The sequence below is a fragment of the Salmo trutta genome, chromosome 31, assembly GCF_901001165.1.
Source record: "Salmo trutta chromosome 31, fSalTru1.1, whole genome shotgun sequence".
Lineage (NCBI taxonomy): Eukaryota > Metazoa > Chordata > Actinopteri > Salmoniformes > Salmonidae > Salmo > Salmo trutta.
In genome coordinates, this window is record NC_042987.1 from 28013390 (window position 1) to 28028749 (window position 15360).

General features: G+C 46.8%; 1 protein-coding gene across 3 annotated transcripts in view; it reads left to right on the forward strand.

The window, feature by feature from the left end:
• The window catches only part of LOC115169861 (5'-3' exoribonuclease 1), a 30908-nt gene extending 20107 nt beyond the window's left edge, over nt 1–10801 (forward strand). The window contains exons 24-41 of one of the 3 annotated variants that reach the window (XM_029725911.1): nt 610–756; nt 845–934; nt 1168–1297; nt 2415–2471; nt 2620–2752; nt 4364–4433; nt 4716–4914; nt 5764–5856; nt 6005–6094; nt 6238–6345; nt 7286–7366; nt 7471–7572; nt 7718–7832; nt 8059–8225; nt 8445–8567; nt 8687–8792; nt 8908–9068; nt 9269–10801. In XM_029725911.1, coding sequence (XP_029581771.1) covers nt 610–756; nt 845–934; nt 1168–1297; nt 2415–2471; nt 2620–2752; nt 4364–4433; nt 4716–4914; nt 5764–5856; nt 6005–6094; nt 6238–6345; nt 7286–7366; nt 7471–7572; nt 7718–7832; nt 8059–8225; nt 8445–8567; nt 8687–8792; nt 8908–9068; nt 9269–9592 — 2296 coding nt within the window. In that variant the 3' untranslated portion in view covers nt 9593–10801. The remainder of the gene's footprint in view (nt 1–609; nt 757–844; nt 935–1167; nt 1298–2414; nt 2472–2619; nt 2753–4363; nt 4434–4715; nt 4915–5763; nt 5857–6004; nt 6095–6237; nt 6346–7285; nt 7367–7470; nt 7573–7717; nt 7833–8058; nt 8226–8444; nt 8568–8686; nt 8793–8907; nt 9069–9268) is intronic. The other 2 variants (XM_029725914.1, XM_029725913.1) reach the window with 2 other exon arrangements.
• Nucleotides 10802–15360: the final 4559 nt, after the last annotated feature.

Here is a 15360-nt window from a genome sequence, read left to right on the forward strand (position 1 = left end):
TGTCCTCTCTGTTTCTCCTCCTCCGTGTCTCTTCTCCCGTGTCTTCTGTACTCCCCTCCTCCGTGTCTTCTGTTCCTCCCTCCGTGTCGTCTGTTCTCCCTCCGTGTCTTCATGTTCTCCCTCCGTGTCTTCTGTTCTCCCTCCGTGTCTTCTGTTTCTCGCTCCTGTGTCTTACGGTGTCTTCCCTCCGTGGGTCTTCTGTACTCCCTCCGTGTCGTTCTGTTCGCTCCTCCGGGTCTTCCTTTCTCCCCTCCGTGTCCCTTCTGTTCTCCCTCCGTGTCATTCTGTTCTCGCCCGCTCCGTGTCTTCTGTTCTCACTCCGTGTCTTCTGTTCTCCCTCCGTGTCTTCTTCTGTTCCTCGGGGCTTCTGTCTCCGCTCCGTGTCTTCTGTTCTCGCTCCGTGTCTTCTGTTCTCCCTCCAGTGTCCTTCTGTTCTCCCTCCGTGTCTTCTGTTCTCCCTCCGTGTCTTCTGTCCGCTCCCGTGTCTTCTGTTCTCGCTCCGTGTCTTCTGTTCTCGCTCCGTGTCTTCTGTTCTCCCTCCGTGTCTTCTGTTCTCCCTCCGTGTCTTCTGTTCTCCCTCCGTGTCTTCTGTTCTCCCTCCGTCCACAGTCCCCATGGGGAGCAGAAGGCTAACGTGGGTCTGAACCTGAAGTTCAATAAGAAGAATGAGGAGGTGCCAGGTTACACCAAGAGAACCGAGAAGGAGTGGCTCTATTCTGTCGCTGTGGAGGATCTGATGGCTGAGTACTTGGATAGGTGTGTGTGAAACAGCATTGTGTGTGTTATTATTAGTGTGTGTGTGTGTGTGTGTGTGTGTGTAACCTGCCTTGTGTGTCTCCTGTAGGTTTTCTGAGGTGTTTGACCTGGTGTCCAGGAACAGTCACGACGATGTCTTCTACGAGGACGACATCTGGCCCGGAGTGGACCAAAACGGGTAAACATATTCATGCATTTAACATTCATCATTTCCACTGTCATACAGTCAGGACAGTTAAACTTGTCTGCTTGCAACACTTACACACTTAACACTTGCATTCAGATGTTCTTAAACACTCATAGAAAACACTAGGAGTAAGTTGGTGTGTAACGATGAAGTAGATCATAACAGTTCTAGTAATAATGAGGGTAGTGGTGATGGTAGTGGTGATGGGGATGATTTTCCGGCAGGGCGGAGAGGGTGAAGGAGATCACTTCCTGGTTGAAGACCCACCCAGTCGCCGACATCGCCCGGGCGTCATGTGACCTGCAGATCCTGGACACGGCCATCGTGGAGCAGATCGAGGAGGAGGTGGCTAAGGTAACTAGGGGCTGTCAATCATTCATCTGTCTTCCCTCGGCTCTGTCATCAATATTCTCTGTCAATCATTTATCAAGCATCCTTCACTCATGCTGCCAAACATACCCTCGTAAAACTGACTATCCTACCGATCCTTGACTTTGGCGATGTCATTTACAAAATAGCCTCCAACTCGACTCAGCAAATTGGATGCAGTCTATCACAGTGCCATCTGTTTTGTCACCAAAGCCCCATATACCACCCACCACTGCGACCTGTATGCTCTCGTTGGCTGGCCCTTGCTTCATATTCGTCACCAAACCCACTGGCTCCAGGTCATCTATAAGTCTTTGCTAGGTAAAGCTCCGCCTTATCTCAGCTCACTGGTCACCATAGCAGCACCCACTCGTAGCACGCGCTCCAGCAGGTATATCTCACTGGTCAACCCCAAAGCCTATTCCTGCTTTGGCCGCCTCTCCTTCCAGTTCTCTGCTGCCAATGACTGGAACAAACTGCAAAAATCACTGAAGCTGGAGACTCATATCTCCCTCACTAGCTTTAAGCACCAGCTGTCAGAGCAGCTCACAGATCACTGCACCTGTACATAGCCCATCTGTAAATAGCCCACCTACCTACCTCATCCCCATATTGTTATTTATTTTGTTGCTTCTTTGCACCCCAATATCTCTACTTGCACATCATCATCTGCACATCTATCACTCCAGTGTTAATGCTAAATTGTAATTATTTCACCACAATGGCCTATTTATTGCCTTACCTCCCTAATCTTACTACATTTGCACACGCTGTAAATAGATTTTTCTATTGTATTATTGACTGTATGCTTGTTTATTCCATGTGTAACTCTGTGTTGGTTGTGTCGCACTGCTTTGCTTTATCTTGGCCAGGTCGCAGTTGTAAATGAGAACTTGTTCTCAACTGGCCTACCTGGTTAAATAAAGATGTCTACTCTTGCTGTGTTTTTCTATGTATCATCACCTCTACCCTTGTTTTTCTATCAGTGAATAAGGTGGATGGACACACACTACTCGACAAGCCTTTCCTTTACTGTCAATGATTCATTGACTTTGTTTTGTTAGTGTTCCTGTAGTCCCTCTAACCTCCCTCTGTTTCTCAGGTCAAGAAGAGCACCAAGAAAGTGCGTGTGACCGTGAAGCCACATTTACTCTTCAGGGTGAGCATGTCTGTTACCTGTGTGTGGAGAGGAAAATGTAGGACTTTGTCTGTGTCATATATAGTGGGTGACAAGGACATTAAAACCTCCATATTGGTCCAACACACACAACTTCTCTAAATCCTGTAATGTGTGTGTGTCTCTCCAGCCCTTAGAGCAGCAGCACGGTGTGGTCCCTGACCCGGATGCAGAGTACCACCTGTTTGACCGGGTGGTCAACGTCAGAGAAAGCTTCTCTGTCCCCCTCGGCCTCAGAGGAACCATCATCGGCATCAAGGGAGGTGAGTAGTCACACACCCGCTGTCTGGTACGTCTCTCTCATATACAACACACCCACTGTCTGATACGTCTCTCTCTCATATACAACACACCCGCTGTCTGGTACGTCTCTCTCATATACAACACACCCACTGTCTGATACGTCTCTCTCTCATATACAACACACCCGCTGTCTGTTACGTCTCTCTCTCATATACAACACACCCGCTGTCTGATACGTCTCTCTCTCTCTCTCTCATATACAACACACCCGCTGTCTGTTACGTCTCTCTCTCTCTCTCTCTCATATACAACACACCCGCTGTCTGTTACGTCTCTCTCTCTCTCTCTCTCATATACAACACACCCGCTGTCTGATACGTCTCTCTCTCTCTCATATACAACACACCCGCTGTCTGTTACGTCTCTCTCTCATATACAACACACCCGCTGTCTGTTACGTCTCTCTCTCATATACAACACACCCGCTGTCTGATACGTCTCTCTCTCATATACAACACACCCGCTGTCTGTTACGTCTCTCTCTCATATACAACACACCCGCTGTCTGATACGTCTCTCTCTCTCTCTCATATACAACACACCCGCTGTCTGTTACGTCTCTCTCTCTCTCTCTCTCATATACAACACACCCGCTGTCTGATACGTCTCTCTCTCATATACAACACACCCGCTGTCTGATACGTCTCTCTCTCTCTCTCATATACAACACACCCGCTGTCTGTTACGTCTCTCTCTCATATACAACACACCCGCTGTCTGATACGTCTCTCTCTCATATACAACACACCCGCTGTCTGATACGTCTCTCTCTCATATACAACACACCCGCTGTCTGATACGTCTCTCTCTCTCTCTCTCATATACAACACACCCGCTGTCTGATACGTCTCTCTCTCATATACACACACCCGCTGTCTGTTACGTGTCTCTCTCTCTCTACTCCTCATATACCACACCCGCTGTCTGATACGTCTCTCTCTCCTCTCTCTCTCATATACAACACACCCGCTGTCTGATACGTCTCTCTCTCTCTCTATAACAACACAACCCCACTGTCTGTTACGTCTCTCTCTCTCATATACAACACACCCCCGCTGTCTGTTACGGCCTCTCTCTCTCATATACAACACAACACCAACACACAACCCGCTGTCTGTTACGTCTCTCCTCTCATCATATACAACACACACCCTACTGTCTGTTACAGTCTCTCTCTCATATACAACACACCCGCTGTCTGTTACGTCTCTCTCTCATATACAACACACCCGCTGTCTGTTACGTCTCTCTCTCATATACAACACACCCGCTCTCTGATACGTCTCTCTCTCATATACAACACACCCGCTGTCTGTTACGTCTCTCTCTCTCTCTCTCATATACAACACACCCGCTGTCTGTTACGTCTCTCTCTCTCTCTCTCATATACAACACACCCGCTGTCTGATACGTCTCACTCTCTCTCTCTCATATACAACACACCCACTGTCTGTTACGTCTCTCTCTCTCATATACAACACACCCGCTGTCTGTTACGTCTCTCTCTCATATACAACACACCCGCTGTCTGATACGTCTCTAAAGCGATGTTAACCTCTCTCCCGTGGCAGCTGATCGGGAGGCTGAGGTGTTGTATGAGGTAGTGTTTGATGAAGAGTTTGCTGGGGGACTTACTATCAGGTACAGTCTGTCTGTGTTCATTGTTTCATGTCTCTGTTAAGTGTTTCAGGCCTTGACTCAAAACATATTTTCTTTTAGGTTATGTGTTTTATATGCCAAGTACCTGTGTTTTGTGACTGTGGTTTGTTGTCTGATCTGACTGTTGTTCTGGGTGACTGTATTCTGCCTGACCGTGGTCTGTTGCCTGACCGTGGTCTGTTGCCTGACCGTGGTCTGTTGCCTGACCGTGGTCTGTTGCCTGACCGTGGTCTGTTGCCTGACCGTGGTCTGTTGCCTGACTAGGTGTGCGTCGGGCCGTGGCTACAGGCTGCCTCCGTGTGCCTTAATCAACTTGAGCCATGGATGCCGCTTTGAGCAGGGTTCCCACAAACTGACCGCCATCGTCAAGCCCCAGCCCGCCGCCTCCTCCCACCACTCTCACAACAAGGAACAGCTGTCTGGGCTCAACCACTCACCACGCTCACCCTTCATACCCACACAGGTAGGACTGGAGTAGAGCAAATTACACCTGTACTCATGTCACACACACACTCTCAAATAAGAATGGTTTAAATCTCTCACTCATTAGACTAAACCAGAATAGATCCTAGTGAATCGCCTCCAACTTTCTCTGTTTCTCACATTTTCCATGCATATCTCCCCCTCTCTGTATGTCTTGATGGAAACAACATTTCTCCCTCTCGCTCTCGCCCTCTCGCCCTTTCTCTCTCTGTCTCCGTCCTCTCTCTCTCCCCCTCTGTCTCTCTCTCCCCCTCTGTCTCTCTCTCCCCCCTCTCTCTCTCTCCTCTCCCCCTCTGTCTCTCTCTCCCCCTCTGTCTCTCTCTCTCCCCCTCTGTCTCTCTCTCCCCCCATCTGTCTCTCTCTCCCCCTCTGTCTCTCTCTCCCCCTCTCTCTCCCCCTCTCTCTCTCTCCCCCTCTCTCCCCCTCTCTCTCTCCCCCTCTGTCTCCCTCTGTCTCCCCCCCTCTGTCTCTCTCCTCTCCTCCTCTCCCCCTCTCTCTCCCCCTCTGTCTCCGTCTCTCTCTCTCTCTGTCTCTCTCTCTCTCTCTGTCTCTCTCTCTCTCTCTGTCTCTCTCTCTCTCCTCGTCTCTCTCTGTCTCGCCTCTCCTCTCTCTCTCTCTCTCTGTCTCTCTCTCTCTCTGTCTCTGTCTCTCTCTCTGTCTCTGTCTCTCTCTCTGTCTCTCTCTCTGTCTCTGTCTCTCTCTCTGTCTCTGTCTCTCTGTCTCTCTCTCTCTCTCTCTCTCTGTCTCTCTCTCTGTCTCTCTCTCTGTCTCTCTCTCTGTCTCTCTCTCTGTCTCCCCCTCTGTCTCCCCCTCTGTCTGTTTCTCTCAGCAGCAGAACGGCAGACAAAACATTCTCAGGGCAGACACTCAGGGGAACAAAAATGTGCACCACAATGCCCTCAGCCAGAAACACCAGCCGAAGGTAAGTCTGTGTTTGTTCTCTCTGGCTCTCTCTCTCTCTGTGTTTGTTCTCTCTCCTCTCTGGCTCTCTCTCTGTGTTTGAGTTTTTCTCTACAATGCCACATTTCTCTGTGGTGGAGTGTGTAACATCAATCTCTCTGTGGGTGCAGGGTAAAGATGAGGAGTTCAGTAATGTGTGGCAGTCTTTGCAGAGTTCTGGATTGCCCCAGAAACCCCCAGCCCACTGGCAACAAAATAATGTGAGTCCATTCATAAGTGTGTCTGTACCAGTGTCAATGTGAAGTGTTGCCATACTCACATTGTGAGTGTAGTAGTGTTTATTGTTGTTTTTGTTTGTGTGTGACTAAAGCTATTGTACATCTCTGTGTGTGTCTGTCCCCAGGCGTGTAATTCTGCCTGGGGTCCAGGGTCTCCTGGACAGGAAGGGCAGTTCCAGGGGCAACAGGGCAGGAACCAACCCCATAGTCAACAACAACAACCCCCCAAACCTGTAAGTCACCATTTCATTCTAACGTTTGAACTCTTATGCACCTACATCCCTAACCTTTGAACCCTACACATTCCTAAACATCGAACACATCTCTTTGGTCCTTACTTTAGCTCCCATCATCACCTCCAGCTGTAGACCAATAGCAGACAGTGACCAGGGTCCTCAGCAGGCAGCTTAGCCAGTGGAGTCAGGACTACAAATGAAATGAAACTAGTCAATAAAATGCACTTTGTGAAAGCTGATTTCAGTGTAGTGTTTATTACAAGGCTGTGTGTAGGGTTTATTACAAGGCTGTATGTAGGGTTTATTACAAGGCTGTGTGTGGGGTTTATTTTCGAGGCTGTGTGTGGGGTTTATTTTCGAGGCTGTGTGTGGGGTTTATTTTCGAGGCTGTGTGTGGGGTTTATTTTCGAGGCTGTGTGTGGGGTTTATTTTCGAGGCTGTGTGTGGGGTTTATTTTCGAGGCTGTGTGTGGGGTTTATTTTCGAGGCTGTGTGTGGGGTGTATTAACGAGGCTGTGTGTGGGGTGTATTAACGAGGCTGTGTGTGGGGTGTATTAACGAGGCTGTGTGTGGGGTGTATTAACGAGGCTGTGTGTGGGGTGTATTAACGAGGCTGTGTGTGGGGTGTATTAACGAGGCTGTGTGTGGGGTGTATTAACGAGGCTGTGTGTGGGGTGTATTAACGAGGCTGTGTGTGGGGTGTATTAACGAGGCTGTGTGTGGGGTGTATTAACGAGGCTGTGTGTGGGGTGTATTTACGAGGCTGTGTGTGGATGAAATAACATTTTGATGTTATCGGGAGATGAAGAGAGAGAGAGGGAGTTGAGATTTTTCTTATTTTTTATTGTTGAAAGATGTCAATGTGTGAGTTCTGTGAAGGGAAATGAGGTGTGTGTTTGTGTTTGTAAGTGTAAGTAAAACTTCATGTTATTTTATAGGGCCCAGCAGGAAGTATCAGACTGCTGAAGAGAAATGAAGATGTCAACACTCTGTTTCCTGCTCAGAACGCCACAAAGAAGGTACACACACACATATATATATATATATATATACACACTCGCGCACACACACACACATACACACACACAGACACACACACACCATCTTACCCACCTGTCTCCAGCAAACAGAGTTTGAGGAGTTGATTGCCAACCTGAAGATCACCAAGGGCAACGAGCCAACGAGCCAATCGGAGGAGCCGCTGTCTCCGCAGTCATTCGCTATGGTGGGTACTAGACTTGTACAGTCACTGGTCGGTGTTATACTGTGGTGCACTCAGGGTCCTCATCAAACTCTTCAATTACATTTATCCACTCATTCCTTGTGGTTTGTTGTAGGCTAATTGTGATTGGTTGTTCTCCTGTGTGTAGAAGGGGACTCTGGCCCTGAAGGAGATGCTGAACATTGGCTCTGCCCCTGACTCCACTAGTCTCTCCTCCTCCAACACACAGCAGCAGAACAGGAGAAGACCCACCAAGAAACTGGGTGAGTGGAAATACAGGGTTAACTACATGTTTAGATACAGGTGGAGCTATAATACAAATATTAAACCAGTTTTTCATCATTCCCCTTCTCGTCCTTACCCATCTTTCCTTTCAACTGTCCTTTCTCCCTCCTTCCACCTCTCCCCATATCGCCCTCCCTCCTCTCTTTTCATCCACTCTCTCCTTCTACCCTCATCCTCTCCACCTCCACCCTCTGTCTGTCTCAGCGGCGAGGATGGGAGACTTGGTGTTACCTGTGGCTGCAGCAGCAGTCCCTCCCCTGCAGGCCCACCAGCCCTCCTCCATGTGTCCCAGTGTGGCCTCAGAGCTGGCTAGGATCTGTATAGGTCTGGGCATGGCCCCACCTGACTTCACCTTCATACGCAGCAGACAGGTGAGGCACACACACACACGCATGTAGCAGACACACATATAGTAGGCAAGTACACACGGATGTTACATGAGCACACACACATGCATGAAGCTGGAACACACACACAGTGTTGTCATATTGTGGGCATATCCTTTTGCAACCTCCCTACAGTATCTCTCTGTTTCCCAGTTGTTTCCTGTCTAAGTCCACCTCCATTATGCGTCTTCCTGTCTCTCTCAGGGTTTGATGGTGTGCCAGGTGAAGCTCTCCAGTGGTCTGCTTGTCCACGGTCCTCAGAGTCACTCTGAGAACGAAGCCAAAGAGAAGGCAGCTCTCTTCGCCCTGCAGCGCCTTGTGAGTGTGGTGTGTGTCCCTACTGTACTTCTGCACGTGCCAAACTGTTTGTTTATTATTTTATTGTGTGTATTTTACTAATGTCTCCTATACTTCAGTGTTTTAACCTCTCTCTCCGTCTCCTGTAGAATTCGGTGGGATCTGGGTTCCCCATGCCTCCGCCTCTGTTCTCCGGGGTCGGCCAGATAAGAGGACCGCCCATGGGACCCATGCCTAACGTATTCGGCCAATCAGGTGAGACCTGCCGTCATGTGTGGCGTCTATATTGATACTAAAGTAGACTGTATCAGTACGACCTCTCTGGCTGTAGTTCTTCTGAATACTGGATGTGAACCCGTTCTCCCTCCAGGTGGTCTGTTAATCCCTCCTCAGGGGTATGGTCCTCTCCACTGGGGCATGCCCCTCCCGCCCCACCAGGGACAGCCCTTCTACGGGGGCACCTTCCCTGGTGCCCGGCCCCAGGCACCCTCCGTCCCCATCGGCTCACACAACCAGTTTGTCCCCCTGCAGGTAGGAGCTCCAGAACCTGTTTCTACGGGTCACACCAGAACCTGTTTCTACGGGTCACACCAGAACCTGTTTCTACGGGTCACACCAGAACCTGTTTCTATGGTTCACATTAAATATGGTTCAACTCAACCCAGTTTTTGATTATTAACTGTGTGTGTGTTCCCACACAATCCTAACCTCTATATTCTGACCTCTGTCAGGTGACTAAGAAGCGCGTGTCATCAGGCAAGAAGCCACAAGAGTTCTACAATGCAGCTCACATGGCGAGGAACCAAGCCCCAAGTAACAAAGCCCAGTCTGACTCCCAACCGTCCCTATCCCCGGCCCCCTCGGCACCCCCTGCAGCCCCCATCACACCCCCAAAGACCACCCAGGACCCCCCTGAGATGGCTGTGACCCCCTCCACGCCACAGACACCACGCCAGAACCCCACCCCAGGCCATGGCCACACCCCCAGCTCTGCCTCCAAGAGGAAACACAGGAAACTGGCGGTCAACTTCGAAGTGGCCAAAGTCCAAGAATGATCCGCTTCCTCCTCTGCTTGGGTGTTGGTTTTTAAGATGGTATTATCATGGTCCTGGTCTCAAATGGAACCCTGTGTGCTGCCCTACTTTTGACCAGAGTCCTATGTAGTTTTCCTATGGGGCTGTACTCAAAAGTAGTGCATTAGATGAGGAATAGGGTGTCATTGGGCTTCCATTTGAGATGCAGCCACAGTAACGACCAGGGGGGAGGAAGGAGGAGGGCCCCCCACCCAAGGCAATAAGGACTGATAAGTCACAATGACGTTTGCATCATGTTTGTAAGATGGGTCACTGTTGTCCCCAGTCTCTCCACACGCTGTGGTATGTGGTGTCCTTCTAGTTGGTCCGTTTATGATTGGAGCTTGGAATCAAGGGGTTAATCTGTTTTAATTATTTTCCCTCTGTTTGTATTCTCCATCTTAAGCCAAATGTTAGGCTCTTTTATTAAGGTCATTAGATTTTTGTCACAATTATGTATTTTAAGGTCTATTTTATGGTTTCTAATCGCTGACACAACAAATAACAGTTCGACATTCTGACTTGTGTCAAGCAAAATTTAGGATCACAAACGTATTCGGACACGCATAAAGACAACACAAACACATCACTATGACAAAATGATTGACATTTCTTCTCTACATTGTAACACAAAAACACCACATTTCTTCCCTCCATTAAGACTTGGCTCAGTCAGCTAACCGGTCCTGGTAATGTCCCAAAGCAGACCATTTTAATTTGATTTCAAACTGATTTGCTGCTGTTAGTTTGTTTTTAAAATATTTTTGCCCTCCACATTTCAATCTATGGATTTTATGCCTAGGCACCCTTTTGAAGATGTATTTGTAAACTATAAATGTTTTGTTGTTGCAGAGAGTACCAAGGCTGAATCATTACCTTGTAACCCACATGTACAGCTGCTTGAGTTTTACGAGCATGTTTTTGGGGCTCTCCCCACCACTTTAAACAGTGAGCCGATCTACTGAGTTGTCTCTCCGTGGGTTTTTAAACATCTGTACCGAAGCACACCTGTTGTACGTCATATTGTTTTCTTTCAGAATGAATTTGAGAGCTTGTATAAGAAAACCCCTCAAATACACCCCCCCCCATCTTAAAGTAAGTTATGGAAATGGGACTTGCTCTTTTCATGCTGGGACGTGCTGTACATATCCATTGAATAAAGAAATCTTTTGTTACCATGGCGTCGATAAATGTGTGTGTTAGTCAGTTTATTTTGTCATGGGTTTGAGTGGTAAAGGCATGCGTAACTCATGTGTACAGTAGGCCTGTATGTCTGTGTGGACATTGTAAAACAACTACATTAAATAACCTGTATGTATAAGTTTTTGACGGTTTTTACAAAACACTCATGTCTTGCAGGAATTGATTTACATGTGACGTCGTACCAGTACATACAGTGGGGGGAAAAGTATTTGATCCCCTGCTGATTTTGGACTTTTGCCCACTTACAAAGAAATTATCAGTCTATAATTTTAATAGTAGGTTTATTTGAACAGTGAGAGACAGAATAACAACAAAGAAATCCAGAAAAACGCATGTCAAAAATGTTATAAAATGATTTGCATTTTAATGAGGGAAATAAGTATTTGACCCCCTCTGCAAAACATGACTTAGTACTTGGTGGCAAAACCCTTGTTGGCAATCACAGAGGTCAGACGTTTCTTGTAGTTGGCCACCAGGTTTGCACACACCTCAGGAGGGATTTTGTCCCACTCCTCTTTGCAGATCTTCTCCAAGTCATTAAGGTTTCGAGACTGACGTTTGGCAACTCGAACCTTCAGCTCCCTCCACAGATTTTCTATGGGATTAAGGTCTGGAGACTGGCTAGGCCACTCCAGGACCTTAATGTGCTTCTTCTTGAGCCACTCCTTTGTTGCCTTGGCCGTGTGTGTTGGGTCATTGTCATGCTGGAATACCCATCCACGACCCATTTTCAATGCCCTGGCTGAGGGAAGGAGGTTCTCACCCAAGATTTGACGGTACATGGCCCCGTCCATCATCCCTTTGATGCGGTGAAGTTGTCCTGTCCCCTTAGCAGAAAAACACCCCCAAAGCATAATGTTTCCACCTCCATGTTTGACGGTGGAGATGGTGTTCTTGGGGTCATAGGCAGCATTCCTCCTCCAAACACAGCGAGTTGAGTTGATGTCGAAGAGCTCCATTTTGGTCTCATCTGACCACAACACTTTCACCAGTTGTCCTCTGAGTCATTCAGATATTCATTGGCAGACTTCAGACGGGCATGTATATGTATTCTTGAGCAGGGGGACCTTGCGGGTGCTGCAGGATTTCAGTCCTTCACGGTGTAGTGTGTTACCAATTGTTTTCTTGGTGACTATGGTCCCAGCTGCCTTGAGATCATTGACAAGATCCTCCCGTGTAGTTCTGGGCTGATTCCTCACCGTTCTCATGATCATTGCAACTCCACAAGGTGAGATCTTGCATGGAGCCCCAGGCCGAGGGAGATTGACAGTTATTTTGTGTTTCTTCCATTTGTGAATAATCGCACCAAATGTTGTCACCTTCTCACCAAGCTGCTTGGCGATGGTCTTGTAGCCCATTCCAGCCATGTGTAGGTCTACAATCTTGTCGCTGACATCCTTGGAGAGCTCTTTGGTCTTGGCCATGGTGGAGAGTTTGGAATCTGATTGATTGATTGCTTCTGTGGACAGGTGTCTTTTATACAGGTAACAAGCTGAGATTAGGAGCACTCCCTTTAAGAGTGTGCTCCTAATCTCAGCTCGTTACCTCTATAAAAGACACCTGGGAGCCAGAAATCTTTCTGATTGAGAGGGGGTCAAATACTTAATTCCCTCATTAAAATGCAAATCAATTTATAACATTTTTGACATGTGTTTTTCTGGATATTTTTGTTGTTATTCTGTCTCTCACTGTTCAAATAAACCTACCATTAAAATTATAGACTGATCCTTTCTTTGTCAGTGGGCAAACGTACAAAATCAGCAGGGGATCAAATACTTTTTTCCCCCACTGTAAGTATAGATAGCTCCCGCTCATGGTCATGTATTTTTTGCTAATGCAATTCGGTTACATGTTCTTTCTATTGGCCACCAGTGGGCAGTGCATGGCTACTGATGTCTTCCTCATGCAGAGTTCAGGCCAGTCTATGGCAGGGGTGGCCAACCCTCCTGGAAATCTAACTGGGTGTGCAGACCTTCGCTCCAACCCTGCTGAATGCACAGCATCATCCTACTTAATCAGCTGCTCATCAAGAGCTTCATCAGGTATGTTAAAATAGGGTTGGACTTAAAGCCTGCATAGTCTGTTGGGACATGACTATGGCATAGTACATTCATTTATAGGCACAGGTCAGACAGAACAATTTATATATTTATTTAGAGTAACTTGTTAAAGATGGCTGTAATAGAATCCCAAGCCAGACTCCCACCCACAACACACTATTTTCTGCTAAACAACATACTAATAGAACACAGTCTGAATACTTAACGCTATTGGCCCGTTTCTCTAAATAGCAAATTACAATCTCTCTGCCCATTTTGATACTGATCCAAACACATACTAAAGGTAATCTCTAATATTGTCCGATATATTGATGAATTGGTCTGATATAGGGACAGTATTGCATTTGTCCAGGACACAACACGGTGTGTATTAAGGACCAGTGGTGGTTGGTGTCATTTAAGGTCAGGGAGGATAATACTTTTCTATTACAGTATATTGGATGACTCATTCATATTCCATTTACCCAGCTCAATGCAACACCGATAGGTTTAGGCTACTAAACCGAACACAAATATAAACACAATATATAAAGTGTTGGTCCCATGTTTTTTCCAGAGAATTGAATGTTCATTTATCTACCATAAGCCGCCTCCAATGTCATTTTAGAAAATTTGGAAGTGCATCCAACCGGCCACACATACACATACCATTTGTGTCGTGTCGTGTGGGTGAGCGGTTTGCTGAAGTCAACATTGTGAACAGTGGGTTATGGTATGGACAGGTATAAGCTACGACAATGAACACATATTCATAGAGTCACCAAAGTGCAAACATTTAGTACGCATGGAAAGGGTACACCCTCATGGTCATTGTTAAGCAATGTATTTCCTTCTCCATCCACATTACCTTATATGCATCCTCCACATGCGCCGTTTAGCTAGCTCATCATTTACAGTTGGAAAACTTTCTTCTGTCTGTGTCTTATTTTAAAAAACAAACTCCATAACTTGGAAGTCCTGATTGCTAGGTCATTTTAAGATGTCAGGCTTGAAATTCCGTTCAGTCATTTCTACACAGTGACTCACTACCAAAACCAGACGCAACTGGTTTCAAGTGGCCAAGAGACATCATGTGATCTACTACTACTATCTAGTGGACGAACTGGGAATAAGACAGAGGATGTACAGTGTGTACATCAGTGGATAGGTAGAGACTTCAGCTTTCTCCTCATATGTATATCATTCATGTAAGACGGAAAATGAAGGTATGGCACGTTGCACAAGCCCTGCACTTTTAAGATGTCTGTGTTCCAATGGGAATTTGCACATGTTTAGAGTGCCACCATTAGGTAAAAGATCTGGTCTGCTGTATCTCGGGTTCTGTAGTAGTCACATTGTTTCTGACACCTTTATCTGAATTCCACAGTTCTTAGATTTCTAACAGTACAATTTACTTTATGAGGGTAGTATACACTATTATGCCTAGTTTAGAAAAGGCTACAGAGGGGTCAGAGTTTAACAGCTTAAGAAATGTTTTCAACAGAATCGGCAGAATGACTACAAATCAAATCAAATTTTATTGCTCACATACACATGATTAGCAGATGTTAATGCGAGTGTAGCGAATTCCGACAATGCAGTAATATCTAACATGTAATCTAACAATTCCCCAACTACCTAATACACAAATCTAAAGGGATGGAATAAGAATATGTACATATAGATATATGGATGAGCGATGGCCGAGCAGCTTAGGCAAGATGCAATAGATGGTATAAGATACAGTATTTACATATGAGTAATTTAAGATATGTGAACATTATTAAAATGGCATTGTTTAAAGTAAATAGTGATCCAATTATTAAAGTGGCCAATGATTTGAGTCTTTATGTTGGCAGCAGCCTTTCTGAGTTAGTGATTGCTGTTTAGCAGTCTGATGGCCTTGAGATAGAAGCTGTTCTTCAGTCTCTTGGTCCCAGCTTTGATGCACCTGTACTGACCTCTTCTTCTGGATGATAGTGGGGTGAACAGGCAGCGGCTCGGGTGGTTGTTGTCCTTGATTATCTTTTTTGGCCTTCCTGTGACATTGGGTGCTGTAGGTGTCATGGAGGGCAGGTAGTTTGCCCCCGGTGATGCGTTGTGCAGACCGCACCACCCTCTGGAGAGCCTTGTGGTTATGGGCGGTGCAGTTGCCATACCAGGCTGTGATAAAGCCCAACAGGATGCTCTCAATTGTGCATCTGTAAAAGTTTGTCAGGGTTTTGGGTGACAAGCCAAATTTCCATAGCCTCCTGAGGTTGAAGAGGCGTTGTTGCGCCGTCTTCACCACACTGTCTGTGTGGGTGGACCATTTCAGTTTGTCTGAGATGTGTATGCCGAAGAACTTAAAACTTTCCACCTTCTCCACTGCTGTCCCTTTGATGTGGATAGAGAGGTGCACCCTCTGCTGTTTCCTGAAGTCCATGATCATCTCCTTTGTTTTGTTGACGTTGAGTGAGAGTTTGTTTTCCTGACACCACACTCCCAGAGCCCTCACCTCCTCCCTGT